Source organism: Exophiala bonariae (genome assembly GCF_035927105.1).
Source record: "Exophiala bonariae strain CCFEE 5792 chromosome Unknown scaffold_24, whole genome shotgun sequence".
NCBI classification, from domain to species: Eukaryota; Fungi; Ascomycota; class Eurotiomycetes; order Chaetothyriales; family Herpotrichiellaceae; genus Exophiala; species Exophiala bonariae.
Window position 1 is genome coordinate 238,131 of NW_027042499.1, and position 26,560 is coordinate 264,690.

Below are 26,560 nucleotides of genomic sequence, written 5' to 3' on the forward strand. Positions count from 1 at the left end.
AGGCTTGCTGTCCACGTTCTTCTGCTGAACCCATGGACCATGACAGTGTTCCTGCAGCGGCAAAATGCAGCAGGCACGGTGAAGCAGTCGTAGGGGCGCATGGCTCATGGCTCATGGTCCCTTCTCGCAGAGCGTCAAAAAGTGTAAGATAACGTATATACCAGTCTAACAACCCAGCTCGGTTTGATCCTAGGCAAGCTTGAAGCCATCCCGTGCTCCTGTTGCAGATGGTGCGAGGAACGCAGGGTCGATCCGCTGGTTGAACCCATTCACCGGTCCGACACGACACGATCGCAATAGTCACAATAGTGATCGCTCGTGGCTGTCTGACTCACTGAACAATGTCTTTGCTTCATCAGCTCTATTCCATCCTCGCCGTCCCATTCGTCCTCTAGAATGCGCTCCAGCATGTGATAATCATTTCCTCTAGTCTCTATATACCCTCGTGTGACGCCATGCTGAAAAATGCTCAGGGCTCGGTCTATCCATGACAAGAAGTACCACTCGTCGTTGCACACCGGCCTCCATCACGCTCTGACCAAGGCATTGGTAATCTCGATGCGTACCACTCCATCGTGGAAGTCCTTGAGGGTTACACTGCTCAGGTCTCGCACAATCCAATCCGCCCCCGCTTCCTGGACCTGCTCGACCGTGTGGGTCGTAGCCAGACCAACGACCTTGAAGCCAGCAGCTTTGCCCGCACGGACCCCCGAGGGAGCGTCTTCAAACACGATCATGTGAGAGTCGCCCGGGAGGCCCAGTCGTTCGCGGCCAAGCAAATAGCAGTCCGGGTGCGGTTTTCCCTGTTCAACGTCTTCCGCCACCACGATGCAGCGCGGGTGTGCCAGCTTGAGGATCTCAATCCACCCATCGAGGAGTGCCCTCGTAGCCGATGTGCACACTGCCCAGGGCGCATTGACGCTCTCGAGGCTCGCGAGCAGTTTGCGCGCCCCAGGGATTTCGACCGCGTTCTGCCCGAACTCTTTGGGTATTAGGCCCTCTTGGTGACTGATGTCTATTGTGAAGTGGAGTCATTGGTTAGCGAGATCGTCGATCCATCAATCATCGAACATTACTCAGAAAAGGTCGGATCTACAGGGTACATTCCCGTTGTGAGATGGATGGAAAGAGAGCCTTACATTCCCAGTTGGCTTTGGAGGGGTCGTAGATCTGAAAGGTGTCGATGCTACGTCGTCCGTGTGATGTTGCGAGAATCACATTGGGATCGACGCCCATGAGAGCCGCCTGCTTGTGCCAGTGTTTGACCACGGCTTCTGTACTGTCGATGACGGTGCCTATTCGAGGGATTATGAGATCATCTTTCGTGTCCAATGTGAAATTGTTGGGTAATGGGAACCTACCGTCGAAATCGAACAGCAACCCACTTGCGCTGACCACTTGAGGCGGGGCAGAAAACGATAGCTCTTCGATCGAACCCATTGTGAAATGTGTCTGAGAAAAATGATATGGCAGAAAATACGCCGGTCTAATGTTCCCGCATCTATATCTATGTTTTTTTCAGAAACAGAGATGTGAGGTATCTCGAGACTCTTATATTGTCGTGATCGTCCGCCGAATTTGCGGCAAGGTTGCTCGAAATGGCATGTCTCCGATTTCTCAAACCTGCAGTGAGATTTTTCGGAGGCGACAAATGCCTGTCTGACAAAGAAGCACTCCCACCAATTATCGTGGCAAATTGTCTGCAAATTGTCTCGTCTGACCGCGTAATTGATTCCCCGCGGTCCATAACTTTTTTTCATGCCAAACGGTGAACGTGGACTGGACGAACACCAACATCGTAAGTTCCCCAATCGACCACTCCCCTCGATACGAGAAAGATGGTAAAGTCTTGTAAGCTACGTCTGATTCCCACTACGGCGCTCAATCACTGACAGGTCCCTATCCAGTCTCCAAGTCCAAACGGACGCCCGTGCGGCTGCGGCACAAAATCGAAAAGGCGTCAGCGGCGAAACAGAGAAAAGCCAGGAAAGAGTCGAAAAAGGTATGGTCTACACTCGGGGCTGGACACTTGGGTCAGCAGTGCTCGATGGTTTGTTTCTAACGACACGCCCAGAACCCTCAATGGAAATCCAGGCTGAAGAAGGATCCCGGAATCCCCAATCTGTTCCCCTTCAAGGACAAGTTACTCCAGGAACTCGAGGAGAAGAAGCGATTGAAAGCTGAAAATGCCGAACGGTTAAGAGATGCTGCGAAGGAGAAGAAACGAAGTGGGAAGGCTGATGATGCCGAGGACGACGATCTGATGGACGAAGATGACGATTTACTCGAAGACGAAGAGGAGATGGATGAAGATGAGGACGATGATGGCGCAAATCCTATGGCTGCGCTCCTTGCTTCTGCCCAAGCCAGAGCGGCCGACTATGACGGCGGACTGCTGCAGGGAGATGTGGATGCGGACGTCGACGAGAACGGCGTGCTTGGGGTACAACTCTCCGAGGCCATCGCGGCAGACCACAGAAATCCAGACTCTTCACGACGAGCATTTGACAAGATCTTCAAACAAGTCCTAGACGCCGCGGATGTGGTGCTATATGTTCTGGACGCCCGAGATCCAGAAGGCACGAGATCCCGAGAAGTCGAGCGGCAGATCATGGCTGCCGAGGGCGGCTCGAAGCGACTCATTCTTATCCTAAACAAGATTGATCTGGTTCCGCCACCAGTCTTGAAAGGATGGTTGACTCACCTGCGACGGTATTTCCCGACCATTCCCCTGCGAGCTTCTACACCTGCATCTAATGCTCAGACGTTCGACCACAAACAATTGACCCTCAAAGCCACTTCCGAAACTCTGCTACGCTCTCTTAAATCATATGCTGTGTCCAAGCAGCTGAAGCGATCGATCTCGGTCGGAGTCATCGGTTATCCCAATGTCGGAAAGTCATCCGTCATCAACGCCCTGACCTCGCGATTGAACAAAGGCAATCAGAGTTTTGCCTGTCCAGTCGGATCCGAAGCAGGCGTCACGACGAGTCTGAGAGAAGTCAAACTAGATAGCAAGCTGAAGATTCTTGACTCTCCTGGTATTGTCTTCCCATCTACCGTCGATGGTGAAGACAAGGAAAACAGACAGCAGAAGAGGGCAGAACATGAAGCCCGCCTGATCCTCCTGAACGCCCTACCGCCTAGTCAGATTACTGACCCGATTCCCGCCATCAATCTACTCTTATCCAGACTCTCTACCTCAGAAGCCTTGTTCGATAAATTGCTCAAGCATTACGGTATTGTCGGATTGGGACCCTTCGGCGCGGGAGACAGAACCAGCGACTTTTTGATCCAAGTCGCTCGAAAGAGGGGCCGACTAGGGAAAGGCGGCGTGCCGAATCTGCACTCTGCAGCCACGACAGTGATCACTGACTGGCGCGACGGAAGAGTCCAAGGCTGGGTGGAGGCCCCTACCCTCAAGGTCGCGGAGGATGAAGACATGGCCGATGCCGCTGCTTCTGCTGAAAACGGCAAGGCTCTACCAACCGGGGTGGATAGAAAGGAGATTGTCAAAGAATGGGCGGCTGAGTTCAAGCTCGATGGACTGTGGGGCGATGACCACGACAAGACAACCGTCGACGCAATGCAAGTAGAGTCATGAGAGCCATGAGCATGGAATGATAGATCGGGATGGAAAAGCTTTTGAGTACAGGCGTACGGGTAGGCATGATATCCATGGTTAATGTTTCAGACAAGTAACATTTTTTGATCCGGAAACCTTCCAATGAGAGTCCATAGCGCTAAAACGGGTTCTAGAGGACGATTCTTCCAAATGAGCTGCTCAAGAATAATCAGTAGTGGAGAAACAGGCTACTGGCAGTGCCGGCCAGCTTTCTGTGGATGTATAGACATTCTTGCTTGCACCTTCCAAGATGGAATATTTAATTGATTTCCCCGCTCACCTCCCCCAAGTCGCGTTTTCTTTTTCGGACCGCGTTCCTCCATCAATTCTTTCGCCAACAATAAAGTGATCGATCATTTAAAACAAGAGATCCTTCGACAGCCTCATTGTTTCGTCAGAGACCATTACTTCTTGCTACTTACTGATCTGAGATTCTCATAATTCAGAGTTCTCGTCAAAAAACCCCATCGATCCAAAGCATTCTCTTAACGACACCATTGCCCTCGTGCTTTCACTCCGATTCTGATCTTGATATACACAGCATGGCTCCTCGAAAGAGTACAAGTTCCAATACGGCTGATGCGAACGGCGACATCTCTATGGTATCTAATGCCACCGCCGCCTCCACGACTAGCCATGCTCATCCAAAACCCTCTCGACAATCAAGTGGAGGTGCAAAGCAGGATGCAGATAGTGTGGGCATAGATGTACGTGACTCTACACAGTGTCAAACGATCTTCAATATACAGGCCTAATTGATATGATGTAGGATTTGCTCCTTCCCCGGACCCTGATCCAACGGCTCGCCAAAGGAGTCTTGCCGCCGAACACTTCTCTACAACGCGATGCAGTCCTAGCACTTTCAAAGTCAGCCACCGTATTTATATCCTACCTTGCACATCACGCAAATGAGCAGTCGACTCGGAAGACTTTATCTCCTCAAGATGTTCTCAAGGCACTGAAGGAGGTCGAACTGGCAGGGGTCATGGATCTAGGTGCAGTAGGCAAAGATGGCCGGACTGGTGGACGTTTAGAACGAGAATTAGAGGTCTATGAACAAGCTCTGGCACAGAAGAGGAAAGGTGCACGAGATCGAAAAACAAATAAAGCTCGAGAAAGTACAGGAACCGGCATTGAGGGCGGCGATGAGGCCGAGGAAGATGAAAGAGGCGAGCCAAGCAATAAACGAGCTAGACGCATGGGCGAACATGACGAAGATCCGGATGAGGAGGACCGCATGTTGGATCTTCAATTGAATGGCCTTCAGGAAGAAGGAGAAGCAACGCATGACAGTACCACCAAAGCGACTAGAAGGAAAGGATCCGTCATTTACTCGTCACCAATAAGTGCTGAGAAGGGCATGTCGAAAGCCGCCGAGACTGACTCTGACCCTGAAGGCGACGATGCGGAAGAAGAGGACGATCACGAAAACATTAACGACGACGAGGACGACGAAGACGATGAAGAGGATCAGGACGAAGATGAAGAAGATAATGAGCTTCCAGAAGAAGACCAATTGGAGGGCAGGAACGGTGCTCGAAGCCGTAATGGTGGTGGTGGCCTTCAGCCCAATGGAAGAGCCGAGATCGCGGGGAGCGACGATGATAGCGACTGATCTAGCTCTTTGTCATTCAGAAGATCGTTTCACTCAGTCCCGCTATCCAGAAATTATCACTCCGTTGATCTGCCAGACGAGGCTGCCCTCTCCAACTCACATCGTTCTCCAGGATCGAACGCGGCGTTTACCAACAAATGCTCCTCAATACAGCCACCCCAGCACAACGACCTATCTTCTCGAACGTCCACCAAATGCCCAAAACCGGCAATTGCGGCTCTGGATGTGGCTCTGTTGAGCCCATCCTCATTTGGTCGATCCATCAAAATCGCGCTTTCAAACAGGGGGAAATCGCCATAGATCTCCGGCATCGGGGAGCGATCTCGCAATCCATCCAGTATCGCTGCTCGGACAGCCACCATGTTACCAGCATTAGGTATACCTAACTTTCTCACAATACAGAATCCTTGCTTTAGGCTCGACTAAACGGATATCTGACACCACTGTCTCCTCGTATGCTCCCCGTCATGGGCAAATAAGCATCCTGCCGGCACTTTGTGGTGTATCTGGTCTTTCTCAACTCCGTTTCTTATTATTTACTCAGATGGCACCTCCTTTGGAGAAGGAGATCACAATCTCCGAAGTGAGTGATCCACGAGTCAACGCAGCGAAGTTGGAACAAGGACCTGGAGATATTTGCAAAGACGTCGAACGCCAAACCCAACACCCTACCACAGAATACGATACCCCCTTCTCTGTTTGGAGCCGTAGTGAGAAGAAGTTTATCATCTTGACCGCATCTATTGCAGCGTTCTTTTCTCCCGTTTCGGCTCACATATATTACCCTGCACTTAATCGAATCTCGGAAGACTTGAACGTATCAACCAGCCTCATAAATTTGAGCATCACCACGTATATGGTCAGTTGAATTGTGCCCCAGTGTTCTGGATACTCAGAAAAACCAACTGCTCACTTATCGTCACAAGATATTCCAAGGGCTTGCACCCGCATTTGTGGGTGAGTTCTCTGATAACGCTGGGAGACGACCTGCCTACCTCGTCTGTGGAATGATATATACCATAGCCAACATTGGTCTTGCACTCCAAAACAGCTATGCAGGCCTCCTGGTGCTTCGGTGTTTTCAAAGTGCAGGCAGCAGTGGAACGGTGTCTCTTATATATGCTGTTATTGCTGATGTGGTTCCCTCTTCGGACAGAGGAAGCTATGTCGTGTACGCTGCAGTTCTCCCCCAATTGGCGCCTTCGCTCGGTCCGGTAATCGGGGGTCTACTTGCACAATACGCAAATTGGCATTTTATTTTTTGGTTCTTGTTCATCGTCGCAACTGTTGTTTTTGTTCCCCTCGGGCTTTTCTTCCCAGAGACGTGCCGGAAAATCGTGGGAGATGGATCTATTTCACCTGCGAAACTCAACCGATGCCTCACCAATAAAATACAAGAACGAAGGATGGCAGCTGAAAACAGCAACATTGCTCAGCCAAAACAAAATGACGAGGCTCCACAATCAAAAAAACATAGTCTACGATTTCCAAATCCTTTCGCGGTCCTCGCACTCCTTGTCCAGAAAGAATGCGGACCGATCCTTATCTACACCGCCGTCTTTAGCTCTGGCATGTTTTCAACACTCGCATTAATACCCTCACAGTTCAAAAAAGTGTATGGTTTCAACGAGCTCCAGCTCTCTCTATGTTACATCCCACTCGGCTGCGGCACAATCGCCGCCGCATTCATCCGAGGCCGCATCATCGACTCACGCTTCAGACACTATGCAAACAAACTAGGCCTCGAAGTGGTGAGGAACCGCAAAATGGATCTGACCGACTTCCCACTGGAAAAAGCCCGCATCGAGGTCGTCCTTCCAACGTTGTATCTCGGATCGGCATGTATTATCGCATTTGGCTGGACCGTCCAATCTGAGACCCACCTCGCAGGCCCATTGATCCTGCTGTTCTTCATTGGTTTTTGCTCCAGTGCGACGAACAGCACGTTCCAGGTCTTGCTGGTCGACATCTATCCCGGGCGAGCAGGTGCGGTCACTGCGGCGAACAATCTGCTGAAGTGTTGGCTTGGTGCGGCGGCTGCGGCTCTGGTCATACCCATGATCAACGCCATTGGAGTTGGTTGGACGTGTACTCTTTTCAGCGTTTTCTTCGTCGCGGGTAGTCCGCTGCTCTGGTTCATCATGAAGCATGGCCCGAGGTGGAGACGCGAGGCTGCTGAGAAGAAGAAGACCAAGGACCATGATGTCGATGGGTGACGTGGAGTGAGACTTTGAATTGGATTGGGCATGGCGGGGCTTGAACGTCAAAGAAGCCACATGGCATTGTTCATCACTCGGTGGTCGATTACCATGGCATTGCATAGGTATATGAGATCCGGTTGAGTGGCCAAGGACAAGTCTTTTGCTAGCCACCAGGACTGCAGATCTGGTCGCTCCAGGATGCTGGCGGTTGCTTTTTTGTGACAGACGGATAAGTGCAGGAGTAGAATCGCTAGGAGACTATGTGACGCTATGTCACAAGACTATATACATCCTTCGCAGTAGCAAAAGCTCAAGCTGCTGGAGCGTCACGACTATAGCGTCACCCACACAAATTCAGGCTTGAGGGATATTGCGTACATATGTACGTTCGAGGTCGATGGGCGAATATACAGGCCCGTTTTAAAGTATGATCCACACCTATGAACTGTCCTCGTTGTTCTTCCGTCCCAGTCCAGAAGCCATGCCGCGCCAGGGTACATCCCACCGGGACAATGCTATACCCAAACCCTCAGCGTCAAACATCGAACCATTCCGCCCTCGGAATCCTCCTCCTCCCCTCCTGGACAACAACCAAAGGCGAAAGAACACTGAATCTCCGGCCTGACTTCAACAAAGCAGTATCCGGGCCTGCCTTATCGGCTACTAGGGCATGATCCCACAACCACATCTCTTCACCACGATTACCATCTTCGACTCTCCGCTTCGGGATCGTCCCGTCGTCCCGGAGGATGGCGGCGACGAACGCGCGGATCTCGAGGATCGCATCCAGCGCGTCGGCTCTGGACGTCGAGTGTGCGCCTGCGAGGCGGACGCGCGGAGCCGTCTCGGTGTGGCTCTGATTGGGGTTGAGATCGACCAGGAGCCAGGGATCGCTGGTGGCGCTGGGAGTGGTGGAGCTGCGGAATGTGAGATGGCTCTCTGTAGCCTTGCGCGGCTCGAATCCCGTTTGTAGACTGGCGGACCGGTTGGTCGAGAAGGGCCAGATGCTGAAGGAAGACGGTTGTCGAGAGTGGGATGTCTGGCCGGCACCATCGTCTCCCACGACAGAGCCTTCTGACGGCGACGCCGACTTCCGCGTCTCCACCACCCCGTCTGCAAGTTCGCGGTTCTTCCGGACCACGAAATCCAGGACCTTGTGCAGGCTCCGCCACCAGTCGGCTAGGTCGCTCTCCAGGTTGAACATGGTCGGCATGGGCGGCTCGTCTCCCCATGGTGCCTTGTGCGCAGCGTCAACGTGCTTGAGGTAGAAGCTGTCGCCGACGCAGATGACGCGGTGCTCTGCGTCGTACCATGATAGGGAGTCTGGCGTGTGGCCTGGCGTGTGTAGGATTGTATATGGTGTCGCGATGCGGGTTGGGTTTGGGGTTGTGCTGGTCTCGTGGTGGTCATGGTGATAGACCACCTGCGAGTAATCTTCTGCCCAGATCCCGACATCGTACTTCGGCGCGGACAGTCCAAGTGTGTCGGCCAGGCTGTGCTTCTGTAAATTTGAGTACGGTGTCACGAATGGTTTGCCGAGTGCAGAGGTTAGAACGGTCGTAGGGGGTGTTGATCGTGGACTTTGTGTTAAGCTGTTGCTATTGGGGCCACAAGGAGCAGCACCAGAAGCACCAGAAGCACCAGTAGTATCTGTCCTTGCTGTTGGTGGGAACTTGCTAATACCCATAATATGGTCGTAATGGCAATGTGTAGTCATGATGAGATATGGTATTTGGCTGCCGGGGTTGACTGTGTATTCGAGGAATGTAAATATATTCCATACTCTTGGGTAGGGGATCTTTCTTGCCTGCAGCTGCTGTACGTGAGATCGCAACGTCTGGCCAGCTGAGAATGTGTCCCTGCAACAATTGTCTGACGGAACTTCCGTGCCACAGCCAGTGTCGCTCAATACTATCACTTTATGAGAGGGCTTTTTGTGACCTCGCTCGAATTCTTCTGGAGAAGCGCCGTCAACGACGGAGCCTTGACGCTGGAAACTTTCATCTCTGCTATGACAGATCTTGGCGAAGATATTTGGATATTCGCCAAATTTGTCGTGCTCACGAACCAAAAATGTTGCATGTCTCGGGGTGGCCAGGCCATCTTCAACGTGGTATTCTTCGATTGTGAAGGGGCACGACTTGGGCACGATGTCCCATTTTTGTCCTTCACAAGATCCGTCCATTTCTCTAGCTTGCTCAGCCCGGAAGAATACACTGCTGATAGTCTAAAGTCAAGATGTACCTATCTGACACTTGATACTTTGTTGATATCTAGGTAAGTAAGCGTCATCCACAGCCTTACATGAGATAACGAGGTCTAAAGAGGATTGCGCTAAGGAACGGAAGGCTGAACTTTCTTCCTGCCACTAGTTCCGGTATTCAGTAGGTGTGCTCTGAGCTGATTGTGTGTAGTCTATCTCAGTATTGATACAGGGTTGTTGGGACTCATGGTAAAAGGTCAGAGTCTGTTACTCTGTGTCCATACGATCTTGACCATTGTCTTCCTGATTTCCCTTTTCCACACTTTCTTTGACGCCTTCCAGAAAGACCTCCACAGCTTCACCACCTCCTAAAGGCACCCCGCCACGTCGCATATAGCCTCCATTTCGAACGGGAATATTGAGCGCTTCACTGATACTTGGCAGTCCACCATCACGAAGCGCAACAGTTAAACTTGCAAGACTCTGTGAAAGTTGGGGAGATCTCAACACTCTCCTTAAGATGTCCTTCTTCTGATCCAAACTCAGAGCCTGCTCTGCTGCTTCAATAGATGCATGCTCGGTATTCAAATCTGCCAAGTCGTCTGCCTCCTGTGCTAGAGTCACTAAAGCTGGTGGTAGATATTGAAGCAGTTGATCAACCAGTTCTCTATCGGCTGACTCGATCCAGGGAATGGTAGATGTCGGGGTTAGCAAATCCGCAAGTGTCGTAAATATTTTCTCTTGTGGGGCTGATTGACGTCCTTGTCCTTGATTGCCTCCCATGGACCGAATGAAATTCTGAACGATGGCGTTGGCGTCCAATTCTCCCGTAGCCCTATTATGTGTCAGGTCACTTGAGTGGTGCGTCTCGAGTTTGCACATAGCGGGTGCTTTACCTACGCTCTTCCGCCATCCGCACCGCCCTCTCTGGATTGCTCGCCTTCTTCCCGAATGTCACCTCCAGTTGCATCCGGCCCAGCTCCACCACTCCCGGAAGGTCGGCGATTTCTATCATGATCTGTGCCTTCAACATCTTCCATAGGCTCATCATCATCGTCGGCTCCATCTTGGTCCCGTGGTAACTGTGCAATCTCTTGTTGTACATCCACCTCCTCGCCTTGTAGAAGGTTGTTGACGATTTGGCCAAGCTTTAGATCGCGAGCACTGAACCATGAAGGATCACCTTGAGGGTGTTGACTCTTCGACTGTAGCCAGAAGAGATGACGCTGCGAGCTTGATCCAAATTTGAGGACGTAGATCCTGCCATTTGTCTTCTTTGTACTTGGCGAATCTGAGTCTGTTTCCAGTGGGGTGAAGGTGCAGTCAGTTGGAAACATCAGAAGATCAAGTTCGGGTAGATCTAATGGCGCATCTCTTGGTCGCCAACATAGATGAAGGAGCTGTTCATCGTCTTCATGGAGGTAGATGTAGCCAGGAGTGGGAAGAGGCTTAGCCTTGTAGGGTGAAGAACCGGTCTAAGAGGTCTATTAGCGGCCTGTACTCATTGAGAGTAGTATTATCTTTTGTGGGATTGGGCGAACCCTGGTAACTCACATCTAGATCGCAGAGACCCGCCTTGAATGTGATGATGGGTGCGATTGACATGGCGGGCGACCGACAAGGAGAGTTACCCCCGAGCTGAGGGAAAAGGATACAGTGGAAACTTTTGAGCAAGCAATATAGATAACGTGGAGTTGGATCACTGGACTTCTAGATCTGCAAGTTCAATGTCGACGAGTGAGGAAGTATGTGTATGACCATTGAATCGTAAGGGCAATTGTTTGCGTAACAAGATCGAAGCCTTGTCCTGGAGTTTGGAGAAGCAAACATAGCAAACATTTAATTGGGACTGGGTTACATGGATTAATTCAAGTTCCGAAATACCGGGGTTTGAATTGGAGGTGCAGTCTTGGCAAGACACTCACGAGGTAAAGCGTCAAGTGTGCCCTCACCAAAATATAAAGCGGCGAGGGGAAGGAGCAAAATCGGGGTCGGGTTGCCAAGAATCTTGAATTTCAGAAAGCGCACACTGATCTTGACCCGACGCACTGCACCACTCCGCCGACACTCACTTAAACATATGACTGCGATCCAACAACGATAATTGCTCTGCAACTGTTCAACGCCCGCAGGCAATCTCACTCCTCCGTTACCTCTTCCAGCAGCCGTTGATTCAGTTTCTGGACGCCGTCAGGATGTCTGCTACCGAAGCCCAGCCCGCTGTGCAGAAGCAGTTTGGCAAAGGCACTCGCTCAGTTCCTCACTCCAGCCAAAAGGCAAAGAAGTGGTATCCTACATCAGACGTCGCCCAACCTAGGAAGGTGAGTCAATGTGTGATTCCGACAGACTTGTACAGCGTAATTCCGCTGTCACTATCATCTGAGCGCAATCCCCGGCTCCGCACGCAAACGACATGATGACTGACGGGAATTTCAATGCAGGCTCGCAAGACCATCCGTGAAGGCAAGCCTCGAGCTGCTCTCCAGCCCGGTGCTGTTCTCATCCTCCTCGCTGGTCGTTTCCGTGGCAAGCGTGTTGTTCTCCTCAAGCACTTGAAGGAAGGCGCTCTCCTGGTCACTGGCCCATTCAAGATCAACGGTGTACCCATCCGAAGAGTGAACGCTCGATATGTCATTGCGACCTCCACAAAAGTCGATCTCAGCGGTCTCGACTCCAAAGTACTAGATAAGATCTCCAAGCCCGAATACTTCGCCCGGGAAAAGAAGAGCAAGAAGGAGAAGGGCGAGGAGGCTTTCCTCAAGCAAGGGGAGAAGGCAGAGGTAGGCATCATCATCGATATCTCGGGAAATATTATAGATACTGACTACCGAAACAGAAGAAACAACCCGCATCCGAACGTGCATCAGACCAGAAGGCCATTGACAAGCCCTTACTCTCCGCCATCAAGAACGAGGAATTTCTTGCCAGCTACTTGCGATCCAGCTTCAGCCTGAGACACGGCCAACGACCTCACGAGTTGAAGTTCTAGACCTACCCTTTGTACGCGACCGGAGTGCAAAGAGGGGAATAGAGATGAGATGCAGACGATGAGCGTGAGTTGTGGTAGAGAGTGAGAGGGAGAGACAAGGGGAATGCGGTAGTCAAGGCGTTTTTGTCGTGTGTGTTTGCTTGCTTGCAACGTTACCCAATCAACCCAAGCAGACTCTTCTACTCTGAACAAAGAAAAACCATGATGGGCCCACAAACCGGAAAGTCCGTGAAGAGACACATGAAGGGAAATTCCATGTGCTTGTCGCGGAAAGTGAGATAACTGTGCTTGTTGCCCTTGCGCAACAAACCTCCCAACACCCAAAGATCAAAGAAAATTCAAAGAGAGCCATCATTCGAATACTACGGATGGATTGCAGAATCAAATGGTTAATGGGATGATGTCGAGATCAGATCAGATCAGAACCTTCAACACTTTTTTTTCAGCTTTAGTCCAAAGACCAAAAAAGAGAATTGAGACCGATGAAACCTGAATTTGATTCCGGTCGCGCGAGAGCCGTCCCCCTTGTGATTGTGGCACCTGTACTTACTAATATAGCAGTCGTTCATCGCTGGTGCCGTACGTGGAGTTCACAAACCTTGAAGAGCCATATGCACACTCGGCGACTAATCTATCAAATTGGCCATTAAGAAGACGATACCCGTGCGAAAGATCACCAGAGATCGATGGCGTATTGTGATGCTGGCAGTGTTGCGACTACCAACTCGACACATACTCCAAGAAGTCCTGGGATCTGGGCCTACCAACACCCTTGAGCGACCACTACCTAAACGACAAAGTGTCGATTCGGGTTATCAGGACCTGAGTACTCACATTCCCATCTCTAAGATACTCCACGTCCCGCGGATACGAGACCTCAAAATGAGTCCCTTGCACTGGGACTCTTTCCCAAAAGGCTGAACAATCCCAGCCCATGTGGTATATACTCGAGACGATACCGTGCAGAATCCATGACCAGGGCTCGGCATTGCCCCGGATCAAACGAGATCTTGCCTGACACAGTAGAGAGACCTTTCGTGTCGGTGAATCAAGGATACATTCCGCTTCTGTTGTTCGTGCATCGCCGGGGCCAGGGTTTCATCCGTCCATGGACTGCGTTTCTCTACTCTTTCAATACCCTTTCAAGACGACTGTCACGAAGGGAATGAAGAACAACTTGCGTCCAGATCAGGAAAGGCAGACATTGAGAGTATATCTAACAAGTGAACCTTCTTACTCGAGCTTTTTTCCTCTCGATCGCACCATGGGGAATATAGAAACGAAATCAAACCATATATCTCAACCGCTTGCTCATTCGCTCGCTCAGACACGTAAATGACTCGATTTTTGTGTTCGCTGACAATCCAATAAAGAAATTGAAATTCCACCACCTCTCATGTACTAAATGAAATATGTCGCCAGAGTTGTTTCCATCCCGCGTTGTCGCCTATTCATAACTGTCACTGCGATTCCTGGTCGTCCTACGTCTGCCACTTGTGATGCTACTCTTGACATCGCTGAGCTTACCATTAGCCCTGCTCTTCGCTTTGGCCTTGGTCCGCTCGACGCGAGCTGGCACATCGTGCTTCTCAGCTTCTTGAACGACATCCTCCACCAAATCGGCGCCGACGCTGGTACCGAGGATCCAGTCGATAAGACCCCATGGACCGTAATTTCCTTCTCCGCCACATAGTACATGATTGTCCGTGCGCCGCGCGACACCTCCAAGTATAAAGTTTGTGGGGACCGTGGAATAGCCGGAGTACGCGAATGTCTCTTCGAGAGAAATCAATGTCACGTAGAGGACGTATGTGATTAGGTGGAAACGGAAGAGGAGTGCCGGAAGATAAGTTGGAAGAAAGCTGCGGACTAGGTATGCCACCGGATGGTCATAACTAGCGGTCAACGGGAATGGCGTCGATAATGAGTGGTACCAATCATTATGTGCGCGGGCCAGTGAAGTGCGAGATTCGTGCAACACATAGCGGTGCAGTACATAGGCGAATATCTCACGGAACAGATAGCCCTTCGCAAGGTCCTTGGCGATGCCGAGCGGCATAGGCAATGTCGTGGTGACACGCAATGCGGAACGGATCAGTAGAACTCTCGTGAAGAGGACTTCGACCAATGCTTGAATGGCGACGCCGAGGAGAGTATTCAGCAGCGACCATCCCAAGACGCGAAGATTGCGCAGTGCCCGGGCCCGACTTGCATTCTTGAATGGTAGACCAGCATCGCCCAGCGCCTTGAGACTCTCCGCCGCAGATGGCAAGACAGCATCAAAGACTAGAAAGAAGAGAGACGGTATGATGTAGAAGATGACTCGAACAGCGAGTGTAGCAACAATTTCAACGCGGATGGGAGGATGCGACAAAACCAGCGTCGACCATGTGAGATAAAAGAAGAGGAGGTTGAGACTGGTCGAGTACGATGTCATGGTTGGGATTAGGAGAAAGGAGAGGAATGGGAGTCCTATCAATGCGTCGAACATTGTGCGTAATGTGGTGAATGTCGAACTGAAGGGTGAAGTCGCGTAGTTGTAGAGTGTCGCCGCAAGTGATGGTGGAGGCGGACATGAGAGGGTGTCGGGTAGGTAAGAGGACCATGTTGATGGCAGGTAACAAGCGGGGTTATATTGAACCATTGGAGAAGCGTTGGTGAAGTCTGACGTCCTTCGATCAGGGGAGGTGATGGATAGAGTGAAGAATAAGGTGATTGATCGTCTGCATCTTTCGATGTGTTTGATGTGAGTGGTACCGATTGAAATCAAATGGCTGGTCGGTGAAACGAAGGCAGATGTGGGAAGTTGAAATCCAAACAACTACGTCATAGCATGTGATTCAAACGATCGTTCCAGCCACATCGGAAGCAAAGCCACAGACGCCACACTTTCAACTCCAAAAAGTAGTGCACCAGACTCCCAAATGGGTGTGACGGATACAGAGTCCCTGACCCAGCAAATACAAGGCCTCACACTCACGAGCCCTAATCCCCAGGTACTGAGATAGGTAGCATTTCATACCAATCGCTCCACCACCAGGTTTTCTTCTGAAAAACCGTCGTAGCTGTATCTGAACCGCAAGCCCTACAAACTACGCCTTTCAGTCACATACTTCGGTATCTGCTGTTTACAAGTGCCAAAAGTAGGCTTCACTTGCCAGAGTCAGCAACGCGAGATGTAGTCGATCGGGTGTCGAATATGAGGAGGACTGTAGTAAAACCGCTCGAACGCTGCAAGAAATATGATCGAATTTCGGATCTGATGGCTCGAATACAGCCAACAACGATCGTCGTTCACGGATAGACAAGACAAGTCGAAAAAGCGCCACCACATCGTGTTTCCAACAATCTCGATGAGCGATATTGATTCTCCAGGTTTTCCCATCTGCAACTCCACACCTAAACCCCCAAAACGCCACAGGGAACTTTATTAGGGGCTGAACCAAGCGAAAGAGCTAAACTCCCCCAGAATTTGGTTCTTTTGCTCGCTCGCCCCCTATTATTGCGGCTTGACATGAGACTTATGACATGTAAGCCTTATTTCCGTTCCTCATGCATGCACTCTGCCCTGCATTGGAAGCAATGTCCTGGGACTACACATCGGTAGGGCTCACAAGGGACGCGAAAAGGCGCACGCCTGCAGTCTCGAGACATTTCACGAGGGGAAGACAGCAGGTCGGGCTTCTGTTCCCCCAAACGTGTCTGAACATGCAATGAGTCAACTACCTAGGGATTGCATTGCAGCATGTGGCTTGTGATTTGGCGGCCCTTTTCTCACCCCCATGCGACATGCGTGAAGTCCGAAGTTCGAGGATGCGGGGGTTGCATGAGATGATGCAGGGCAAGGTTGCCATAGCCAAATGCACTAACGAGGGCTTTAGCTGGAGAAACAAGCGCAACGGTGCTACACACAGTACCAAGTGGTGCAAGAGGGAGCTTGACATGTGCTTAGTTCCGTCCTCGTCGCCAACTTACCAGAGTACCTCCCTTGATACGTAGGTACCAGGAGGTATGGACCATCTAAAGATTGACGGCAGCAGAAGAAAAAGAGTTGCTGTGCATCTATCAAGCTTCCAGTGGATTCGCTCGTCTATCAGTCGGGTGGACATTCCAAGGAAGAGGAGTGCGGAGTTGCACAACCTCAGGGGGCGAGTGTCTGGGTGCTGTTCGATGCCGAGTACCGCAGCGCAGGTGGCCCGTCGGGCCATTGTGTAACATCTACGGACGTCGGTCAAGTGAGCTGACGTTGATCTTCATAACCCCACGGGCGGTATTTTGATTGAATTAGTAAAGGAAAGATTACTAGTCGTTCTTTCCTGGTCTCTTATATATGTACGCGACGCGAGTAATCTACCTAGGTACTGTCTCTGTGAGTCTGTGGCATTAAATAGATTGTGATATAGGAAACGCATTGGACAAGTTATCTGGCAGTACAAAGTGTTTGAGTTTAAGGCTTCCACCAGATTCAACACAGGATCATGACGACCCCATCGATTCCCAAAACGCAAACAGCTGCTATTGTGCATAAGCAAGGCGGACCTGTCGAGTTCGACCATGAATATCCTGTGCAAGAGCCAGGACAAGACGAGATACTCGTCAAGGTGCTCTACACAGGGGTCTGTCAAAGTGGTAAGATGCACTATTGGAACGATCTGGTCTCAAGGGGGTTTTATCGAAACAAACCGAGATTAGGCTGACTCGATCTCCCCATACGTAGACCTTCATACGAAAGCAGGAACAGCCACTGGCCCCGATGGAGAACCCATCACCAACATTAAACTTCCACACGTAGGCGGACACGAAGGAGTCGGACGCGTCGTTGCCTTCGGCCCAGGTGTCGTCGAGCGCGAGGATCTGAAACTCGACACACTGGTTGGGATTCGATTCGCATCCCGAGTCTGCCATGAGTGTGAGTACTGCAAGTCAGGGAGAGAACAGCACTGCGGCAATGCGACGAATCACCTGCATCACGAAGACGGAAGTTTCCAAGAGTACTGTGTCCTGGACACAAAATACCTGACGACCTTGCCACAAGACATTGATCCTATAGTTATCGGTCCCACTCTCTGTGCTGGCGTCACTGCGTATAAGGTGAGTGGGCTGCAGATTTGCTCGCTCAGCTCGAATGAGCCTCCCTCCCTTGACAAAAGACGACTGTGGAGGGATGTAGGCTGACCTCTTTAGGCCGTGGGCAATGCGAATCTGAAACAAGGAGAATGGCTCGCTGTCATTGGTGCGGGTGGAGGCTTGGGCCATTTTGCAGGTCTGCTGGCCCCGTATCACTTCAACAAGTGGATGAAAAGGACTATGCTGATATCTCATAACTTGTGAACAGTGCAATATGGCCTGGCGCTCGGGGCTCAGGTTCTCGGGATCGATGCAGGTGCTGAGAAGCAGAAATTCGTGGAATCTCTGGGGGCCAGGTTCTTGGATTTCACGAAATGCAAGGACCTCGCAGACGAGGTGCGTCGCATAACAGGTGGGGCACATGCCGTTGTCATCACTAGTGGTCACCCTCGTGCATTTGACAATGTTGGAGGCATGGTGAGAACTGGTGGTTCCCTGTGTATGGTTGGTATCCCACCTGGAGATGTGAAGCTTGATATATCTGTGGCAACAATCATTATCAGAGGACTGAAAATTCAAGGGAATCTAGTAGGCTCATTGAAAGAGACGCTAGAAGCTGTGGAGTTGGTGCGCAATGGCAAGGTTAAACCACATGTCCAGGTTCGTCCATTTTCGGAGCTGCCACAGGTGTATGAAATGTTGGAAAAGGGCGATGTTCCAGGCCGCATCGTGTTGAAGCTATAATTTACGCCGCCAATTATCCCAATTTGGATGATAGAAACGCCACGGTTCCAATCCAGAATATACTCAGGAACAGATATGTGGATTCCTCCATACCGAGAAAAGGCCACCATCTTGGTCGTTACTGGGTTGACTTCTGCCACTTAAGGATGTCTAGTATCGCTGTCATATCTATGCTGTACGTTTGCGGGTCTCGCTCGATCACCTGTAGTTCGCCTGCAATAGATCGTGGCACGGAGAATTCATATGTTCTGCACTGCTCTGCACTGCACTGCAATGTTGTCTGTCAATGACCAGACCATGAGACATGCAATGAACCGGGCCGAGTTGCCTCACCGGCCGCACTTCTTGAGTATGCTCCCTTCGTTCAAGAGGGTCTTGACGAGTACCGAATTCCCAGCCTTCAATATTGATCTGGCGAATTTTGGTTGTGGCAAGTAGCAAGGATCAACCTTGTCGGGACTGGTAGTTGATTAGGCGTTGGCATCGCCTACCAAATACAGGCGAGATGCATGATCGGAGAAATGGCCAATAAGACATGGATGCTTGTGGCACATTCCTTAGAGTGGGATGACTCTCTCTGGACATGGTGGTCAATGCGTGCATCGTGGCGGATGGCGGACAAGTCTCTTGGCAACGCCTCGTCCCATTTCGATCTTGTGTTCCTCTTTTGGTTGGAAGATGTGATCCTGTTTGGAGGGACTGGGGTCAAGCTTTGGCTCTGGGGTGTGCCTCTCCGGAGGAATCTGATACAACCCGTGGTTGTACTTGTGTCCTTCTTGCCACCTGCTGCGCTGAAAAATGGTTGGACAGCGCAACTTCGGACCAGGATTGCATTCTTGCTGTGTGAACAAGCGAAAGACTGGCCTCCCCTCTCGTTCGTAACCCGTTCTGAACCTCGTGTCAACGCACACATCTTGCCATGTCGTGCATGTAATGGCAAGGATCTGACATGGACTGTTGTCAATTTCGCTGCGTGGCTGAATGTCTGATCATCTCAATGATCCGGGTAATAATGCTGCTGCAACTGGTATGCAACCACTTTAGGTTGGCTCGCATGAAGGAACATATTGCATCACCGCTTATCGTGGTGTTCATGCACGATGCAAGGCTGTCATCCACCAACAAAGATCTATATTGATTGCGTCTAAGCAGCATGCGAGCGAATCAAACAGTGTTGGTCCCTGAAGCACATAGAGTTCGTTCTGATTTTGAGTTGTGTCAACGGCTCTCTCGGTTGTGGAAAGTTTCCTCTCCAGATCACGAATGCCATCGCTTTACTCGTTCCAGGATCAGTATATTCCAGCCGCCCTGCAGATATCCACTTGTACGATCCGACCGCTGTGTAGATCTCCATTGTAGATCTCGTCCTCTCGAGTCAATGCTCAAATGTCCGGCAGTTGAGTCAAGAATCATCCCTTGCTGTTGGGAGTAGGCTTCGTTGAATTCCTCTTTCACATCCATTCGAAGGCCTCGTGCCTAGTGGCTTTCTGTGCAAAGAATTCCCCATCACGCTTTGGTCTGAGACTCTCTCGATTTGTAGCGGTGGAGACAAGTGGTCCAAGTTCACCACGAACCGTAGTTGTGGGTGTCACATTCCTCCCACCTTACATTCAAAGCTCCAAGACAACGCGCGCCCTCGGCCAGCCTCAGAAGATTGCAAAGAGGTTGAATTGCAGTACGTCTGCCTGCTTGTTGCTCATGCTCTCGTGCTTTAAACTCATCACTCACAAAACGAAACGTACTCCCAAGCTTGTCCACAATATCTCAAAAACCATCCGTCCGCTGGAAGAAGTCTTGTCTTGTTAGCCAATAACACTCAACATCTTGTATAAAACATGACATCAACAATGACATATTTGCAAGTGTCGCCAAAGAAAGCCGAGATCAAATGCGAAGAAGGATTTGATATGCTCTCGGAGCTTGAATCAAACTTTGGAAACGACTCACCACTGGGTCTCATAACGGACTGCAGCTCCCTGTCCTCAAGCTTTGTCTCAGTCGATCTTGCAACGCCGGAGCTCCATGCACAACGAAGGTCTTCCAATGCATCTTGCAGCAGTTCGACTCCACCTGATTTTCTCTTCACATCATCAACTGGAGATACAAGCCCAACCACACCGATGATGGCCGGTTCGGGCTTTCATATTGGGTATAACGAACAGTTTGTAAAACCTCACCAATATTTTCCAAACTACCACTCCATGTTTCGAATAGCGGAAGATGATGACCATCTGCACAACCCACTCTGGCTGGATCAGATTAACATGGCTAACTCATTGCCGCTCGGTCTGCCATTGATGAGTAGCGCACCTGAAACGTTTCAACTGAATAGTCACCACAGATTATACAGTGTTGAGCATCGAGGTCTGAGCACAGTGGCAGCCAACCCAGCGCTGACCAAATCAATGTTTGGGAACAATATGACGGGTACGTCGATCTCGACCGCTGACAGTCATATCCTACCTTGGAGTCCTCATCAATCACATCAACCTTCAGAAACAATAGAGCCCAGTGTCACCTTTCAACGTTCCGTGATGAGCTCGCCGCGGTACAAGGTGGAGCCTTCCACGCCAATCAGTGTTCACATTCCAACATCAGCTATCATGAGCAGTAGTCCGCTCTCAATGGTCTCTCCAGTGGTTCTCAAATCACAGAACGATATCGATGATTTGCCGTACGAGTCAATTGAACAAGCCTTGAGAATGGCACTTTTGAAAAAGCACCGATGTGATTTAGACCGCTTGTCCCGGAGAGGCTATCAACGCAAGCGCGTGGGTGGGGTATCTTCGAAGGCCAAACCAGTCGTGACGTCTGGCAAGACCGGCATTAACTGTGAGTTGGTTATCGCCCAGAACGAGTTCGCTTGTAGCTATGAAGGTTGCATAGACAAGAACACTGGTAAGCAGAAGCGGTTCAAGCGTCAAGAACACAAAAAGCGGCATGAGAAGACGGTGCATGAGAAGGATATGCATGAAGCATACAAATGCTGGGTACCAGACTGTGATACGGCATTCTCGAGGACGGATAACCTCAAGAGCCACCTAAGAAACACACATTCAAAGAAGCCTGGTGTTCGTGGCAATCGATATGTGGCCACCCTCGACAAGAACAGTGAATTTTATGATCCGGAGTGGGTTGGAGAGCTAGATAAGCATGGATACCCGATTCTGTGACAAACTGTCCAGCGATTGAATCAGAAGTGCTCCTGATCGACCCAAAATACTGGGTGACTTCTCTATTTAGCGTTGTCTGAGGAACAGGCAGGAGCAAAGCGGTAGCTGTCGACCACAAGCTTGACTTGTCAATTTCTTTCGGGTTTTATTGTCAACAATCCATACAGGACATAGCGGAGCCGAGGCTCAAGGTATGGCGCTGCCCATAACGGACGTATTGTTTTAAGTATTGTGTGGTGGGCTGCATGGCTAGAGGCAGTCAACATGTACCAGTGCCAGAAGATGTGCCAACAAAAGTCACAGTTTCACTTATGCATCATGGGGAACGGAGGGTGGCAATCTGAAATTAGTAAAGTAAAAGCCAAAAGCGAAAGCAAAAATTTACAATAGGCTAGAGTCTTTGAAGCAAAACGAGATGATACTCTTCAATGCGAGTGCAGAAGACTCATGAGGAGGTGGAACCCTGATATGTGTGGGCGTGAATGCCAAGAAAATATTGACACGAAAGTTGCGCGTTCAAACGCGTAAACAACGTGTCACGGAACACGTAACCCTTTAGTCGATAGCCTTTCCAAGGGCAGTGCGAAAAGCTCGCTTATCTGTCGAGGATTAACGTTAGAGTATTAAAGTGGACTATTACCTGCAGCTAGGAGTAGGTGTATATAACGGGCTCCTGACGCCTAATGTCTGAGACAACCTCGGAGCGATCCATTCACTTGTCACTTCTCTCATGCAGACATAGCCCAAGAAAAGTTCATATTTGTGATTGGAGCTAGTAGCTTGAACTGAGAAAGGAATGGCCTGATAATAGCTCAAGAGCACGGCTATTCATAGGTAGGTTTGAACCTGACCCTGCAGCTGATTGTACTGAAAATCGAACACATTAGATGTGTTTCACGTGCAGATAGAAGCACTCTCCACATTGGATGGATGTCCATCTCCTAGTTGTTGTCTTCATCACTCTTTCAAACCACCTTTCTTGTTGCAAACTGGTCCTGTAATATGACGAACACAGCTTCAGTGTGCGAGAGACCATCACACCCTTGACAACACCAGCCCATTCCTGCAAGTTCTCACCCGACTGTGAATTGGATTTTAGTCTGAGTTTCAGAAGTTCCCACCCACAACAATCAACCATTGTATCTTCAGTTGGGGGAAAAATCGGTGTTCCGAAACACAGTAGAAAGCGCCCTCGACAACCGTCCGGTGCTGAAGCTGTCTACCGGCTCCTCCATGAGCTCATCGCGCTCAAATTGAGATCGTATCGAAGCTTGACCATCGAGTGACGCGCGCGAATAATCAGACAGCACGGCATCGTAGGCTCTGGGTGGTGAAGGCAGAGAAGCTGTCACCAAATCGCTGACACACGTAGGCTTCGGTCGACTCTTTGAGCTGCCAAGGCAATCTGGACCAAACTCGTAGCCCTCCTCTTGTGGAATGCAGGTTTCGCCACACAGATGCTCGGGCTTCTGCTCAATGCTACATGGGCTATAATAGGCTACTTTCGTGTACCCAGGTATTTCACCTGCTCCTTGATGAATTGAAGGATAGCGGAAGACTGGGTTACGTGCACGCCAGAAACTTAGCCGCCGAATTCGAGCCCGAGGAGGATCATCAGAACTGAAACTCCGGCGACGAAACATATTTCGATTGTTCCAGAACAAATCAGGATTCTGACTGGGAGCATCCATGTAGTAAAGTCCTCGGCGCGCAACCTCCGTTATCGGTTGCTGAGTATGACGTTGAGGAGCGCTATGTGGACGAGAAAAAGCCAGTGGACTTGCGTTTGGTCCGAACGAAGCCCTAGAAATGCGCTCGGTCAGAGGAGGACACGGGGGCGCGCTGTTCTGACGAGAAAAAGATCGAGGATTTGAGCCTGATCCGAACGATGTCCTGGAATTGCATGCAGTTTGAGGATGCAGGGCAGCATCGATTCGATATCGCAGGTAGAATAAGGCACGTCGCCGAGATTCTTCAGCCTCGACCGAGAAATGTCTCCGTCGATTGCGCCTTGAAGTTGAAGATCTAGAATTGATTGAACGTAACGAGTAACCTCGGCTCACTATGAAAGGTCTTCCTTTCGAGATTGAGTGACCACGAATGAAGTCAGAAGTGATTTGCTAAAACTAATGTCAGAATAGTTCCTCTCAAATAGGTTTCGTCCACGAACTTGAGGGAAGGCAGAGATGGGCCGTGCATTTGTAACTCTCACAAGGTTTGCCATTCGTAAATGTTCTGCTGATCGCAACCACCGATCTTGGGGATAAGTGGGGAATGGCTGGAGGACACCGTTAGCGATCGTTCTGATCTCGGGATTTTTGTGTTCTCGTACCTCTGGAACTTCAGGCGCGATGGCCGGTGGTGGGTTTGACTGCTGGTTCGAAAGCCATTCTGTCTTTGTCCGTCAAATCAGCATGCAGTTGGATATTCAAGGGATGATTCTTACCAAAGAGAAGCGACTGGTATTGGAAACAGCGCCCTCCGTGGCAGGAGTGACGACTGTTGCCGGTGAAGCGCGTGAAACTCTCGAATTCTTTGAAAAGATGCTTCTTCGTATACGCCGGACCTTCTTCTTTAAGCTTTTTACTCCATTCTTAAACACCTTTTGCACACCCATCGTTGCTGTATGTGGGATATGAGGTGGGCTCGACGAATAGATTTTAGGAGACAGAAAGCGATGCTCGTCCAAGGACAGGCGAGTGGAGATGATCTCTTCAAGAGACAGATTCGGGTTGTTTGTTTCAGTGGCGCGTGAACCAGAGGTGCGAAGGACGCGATCCCAGAGTCTTTCCGGGACCTCGTCCAGTGGTGAGGAAGGTAAAGTGCTTGCTCTGGAAAGAGCTGGAGGGGTAGCGGTCAAGGCTGTGAGTTGGGGTACTGGTGGTGTTGGATCACTGATGATTCTTGGTAAAGGAGACGCTGAAGGCAAAGGAGGAAACAAAGAGGTTGTTGTGGATTTCACTGAAACCTGATGTCGACCATCTCCTCCCACAGGATACAGACAACGATTCAAACGTTGCGAGGGCGCCAGTGGCTGAAGCTGAGGGCCACGAATTCTGGTGCTGATGGAAGAAGATGAATGCATCATAGGACAAGGGTTGACAGTGAGAAGCTTTCCAAGTGATCAAAAGAAGACAATGTGAGAAATGAGGAGCGCCGAGACAAAAACATGCACTAGTAATTGAACGGAGAAGGTGTGGTAATGACATCTGATGCAGCTCAGCTATTGAGCGCGCGGCTGGTGGGAAGGCGCGAGCATGAATGGATTGTGGACGCCGAGACCAGGTCTGCACACTCAAGGTCTTTCATCACACAAAGAGCGCGACGGGTAATCGCCGTCTTCTGAATGCATCAGAAGATGTCTTGCGCAAGATGTTGGTCGACAGCCTCAGCCATGAAGCCGAGATCCAGTGGCACAGGCCAGCAGAATCCATGAGTTCAGCGCATCGCTCCAGGCAAAGTGCTGGAGAAATATCAACGACCCTTCAATCTAGCATCTCTGGCTTCACTCTCCTTGCGTTGCTCAACATCTCGCAAGAAGTCCATTCTGTTGAGGTACCCTTCCTTCGATTTTCCGTGGGTTTCCAATTCATCCTTCAAACCCTCGCTGTCGACGTGAACCGCCCAGTCCATCTTGCTCTTTTCCACCACATTGAGCTTGGGACCTTTGAAGTTAGTGTTCTGTGCATTTTGGCCCAACCACGACGATTTAAAAGCTTCCAATTTACTAAGATTTGGGTCAAACCGGGAATAGGTACGCAAGGGTCTCTGAACCACACGTCCATCCGCCGTCAGCACCTCTGTTTTGGGAGACTGATGTTGTGATAGCCACAATTGGGCTTCAGCAGATGACTTGGCCACAGTCTTCTCCTCGGTATGGATCTCACCTGCGAACTTGTAGGTTCGTTTGATGGTGATAATTTCTTCGGCATCACCTTCTGCAACTGCATTCGCGACTGGTCGATTCTCCTTGTCACCTTCTCCAGCCGTGGGATTGCCTGGCTTGGAATTTGGAGACTGAGTCTTATCCAAGGCATCAGCGGACGCAGCAGCAGTGGCCGGTCGATTCATCTCCTCCCAGATCTTGTCCACATCAATAGTGCTGCCTTTGCTGGTAGCAAGATTGTTCTTTTTTCGTTCATCCTTCTCCTTGTCGCGCATGGCTCGGGTGCGAGCTCTCCATTCATCCGTTTCATTGTCACTCACATCGACATCGTCTCCGTTTGTTTTCTTCTGTTTTCGACGGTGTTTTTTCTGTTCCTTGATCGTTGCCTCATCACCAGAGTCTAGTTCTTGGATGAGTGGAGTGGGAGCATTATCGACCTTACGCTTCTTTGCTGGGGGTTGATCAAGGTCGCCGTCATCATCATCGTCAGAGGAGGGTTGGGACGCTTCTGCACCAGGGGCATCATCGTGAAAATCGCTGTCTGCGTCTTCATCGGACGCGTCCTCCATTACGATATCATCGATGGTTTGAGGAGCAGCCATGACAGTCTGAGTCGTGATATTAAATGCGACGTCGACTTGACTGGACACAAAAGTCCTGAGACGACGGAACCAAGAAATCCTGTTGGTCACTCTGTGGATGGAAGGTTATTGATTGAACCTCCGGAAAGAGTGGTTCCAGTGCCTTTCGCTTGTGGCGTCCATGCGCTTGACCTAAAAGAGCCATTTAGGCGAAGGCGGTGACTTTTGGGCCCTGACAGTGCCGCCTGGAACTTTCGCTCCCACGATTTGGACATTTCTCATAATCTAATTCTACCACACAGGCTCATCTCAATGGTAAGTCACAGACCAACGGCCAATGACTCTCTGGTGATCTGAGCCGCGGTTCACACGCCAGAAAGCCTTGCTTGTGATTCTAGGGCGTCTCATTATCCTGGAGATCGATTCACATTGGCTCGCCTATGGATGTCACCCTAGTAGACCATTGGAGCCGTGCT

At 50.4% G+C, this 26,560-nt stretch overlaps 11 protein-coding genes across 11 annotated transcripts; 6 read left to right on the forward strand and 5 right to left on the reverse strand.

The window, feature by feature from the left end:
- Positions 1-527: 527 nt before the first annotated feature.
- LTR84_006377 (uncharacterized protein) lies at positions 528-1,440 on the reverse strand (the record flags this gene model as incomplete). The annotated part of the gene is made up of 2 exons (XM_064849938.1): positions 528-1,015; positions 1,140-1,440. The coding sequence occupies 2 exons, from the start codon at positions 1,438-1,440 to the stop codon at positions 528-530; spliced, it is 789 nt and encodes a 262-aa protein (XP_064703239.1).
- A 398-nt stretch (positions 1,441-1,838) lies between these two features.
- Positions 1,839-3,604, forward strand: LTR84_006378 (uncharacterized protein; the record flags this gene model as incomplete). The annotated part of the gene is made up of 3 exons (XM_064849939.1): positions 1,839-1,851; positions 1,908-2,002; positions 2,075-3,604. The coding sequence occupies 3 exons, from the start codon at positions 1,839-1,841 to the stop codon at positions 3,602-3,604; spliced, it is 1,638 nt and encodes a 545-aa protein (XP_064703240.1).
- Positions 3,605-4,167: 563 nt separating this feature from the next.
- Positions 4,168-5,240, forward strand: LTR84_006379 (uncharacterized protein; the record flags this gene model as incomplete). The annotated part of the gene is made up of 2 exons (XM_064849940.1): positions 4,168-4,332; positions 4,395-5,240. 2 exons carry the CDS (start codon positions 4,168-4,170, stop codon positions 5,238-5,240), a joined length of 1,011 nt encoding a protein of 336 aa, XP_064703241.1.
- Positions 5,241-5,784: 544 nt separating this feature from the next.
- On the forward strand, positions 5,785-7,456 carry LTR84_006380 (uncharacterized protein; the record flags this gene model as incomplete). Its single annotated transcript, XM_064849941.1, has 2 exons — positions 5,785-6,099; positions 6,167-7,456. The coding sequence occupies 2 exons, from the start codon at positions 5,785-5,787 to the stop codon at positions 7,454-7,456; spliced, it is 1,605 nt and encodes a 534-aa protein (XP_064703242.1).
- Positions 7,457-7,976: 520 nt separating this feature from the next.
- LTR84_006381 (uncharacterized protein) lies at positions 7,977-9,158 on the reverse strand (the record flags this gene model as incomplete). Its single annotated transcript, XM_064849942.1, has 1 exon — positions 7,977-9,158. One exon carries the CDS (start codon positions 9,156-9,158, stop codon positions 7,977-7,979), a length of 1,182 nt encoding a protein of 393 aa, XP_064703243.1.
- Positions 9,159-9,911: 753 nt separating this feature from the next.
- LTR84_006382 (uncharacterized protein) lies at positions 9,912-11,249 on the reverse strand (the record flags this gene model as incomplete). Its single annotated transcript, XM_064849943.1, has 3 exons — positions 9,912-10,479; positions 10,545-11,119; positions 11,199-11,249. The coding sequence occupies 3 exons, from the start codon at positions 11,247-11,249 to the stop codon at positions 9,912-9,914; spliced, it is 1,194 nt and encodes a 397-aa protein (XP_064703244.1).
- A 590-nt stretch (positions 11,250-11,839) lies between these two features.
- LTR84_006383 (uncharacterized protein) lies at positions 11,840-12,633 on the forward strand (the record flags this gene model as incomplete). The annotated part of the gene is made up of 3 exons (XM_064849944.1): positions 11,840-11,965; positions 12,086-12,424; positions 12,481-12,633. 3 exons carry the CDS (start codon positions 11,840-11,842, stop codon positions 12,631-12,633), a joined length of 618 nt encoding a protein of 205 aa, XP_064703245.1.
- Positions 12,634-14,080: 1,447 nt separating this feature from the next.
- LTR84_006384 (uncharacterized protein) lies at positions 14,081-15,277 on the reverse strand (the record flags this gene model as incomplete). Its single annotated transcript, XM_064849945.1, has 1 exon — positions 14,081-15,277. The coding sequence occupies one exon, from the start codon at positions 15,275-15,277 to the stop codon at positions 14,081-14,083; it is 1,197 nt and encodes a 398-aa protein (XP_064703246.1).
- A 1,834-nt stretch (positions 15,278-17,111) lies between these two features.
- Positions 17,112-18,444, forward strand: LTR84_006385 (uncharacterized protein; the record flags this gene model as incomplete). Its single annotated transcript, XM_064849946.1, has 4 exons — positions 17,112-17,262; positions 17,351-17,724; positions 17,818-17,896; positions 17,969-18,444. 4 exons carry the CDS (start codon positions 17,112-17,114, stop codon positions 18,442-18,444), a joined length of 1,080 nt encoding a protein of 359 aa, XP_064703247.1.
- Positions 18,445-20,645: 2,201 nt separating this feature from the next.
- Positions 20,646-21,617, forward strand: LTR84_006386 (uncharacterized protein; the record flags this gene model as incomplete). The annotated part of the gene is made up of 1 exon (XM_064849947.1): positions 20,646-21,617. One exon carries the CDS (start codon positions 20,646-20,648, stop codon positions 21,615-21,617), a length of 972 nt encoding a protein of 323 aa, XP_064703248.1.
- Positions 21,618-22,762: 1,145 nt separating this feature from the next.
- LTR84_006387 (uncharacterized protein) lies at positions 22,763-26,105 on the reverse strand (the record flags this gene model as incomplete). The annotated part of the gene is made up of 7 exons (XM_064849948.1): positions 22,763-23,369; positions 23,603-23,642; positions 23,716-23,737; positions 23,788-23,895; positions 23,950-24,012; positions 24,064-24,536; positions 25,097-26,105. The coding sequence occupies 7 exons, from the start codon at positions 26,103-26,105 to the stop codon at positions 22,763-22,765; spliced, it is 2,322 nt and encodes a 773-aa protein (XP_064703249.1).
- Positions 26,106-26,560: the final 455 nt, after the last annotated feature.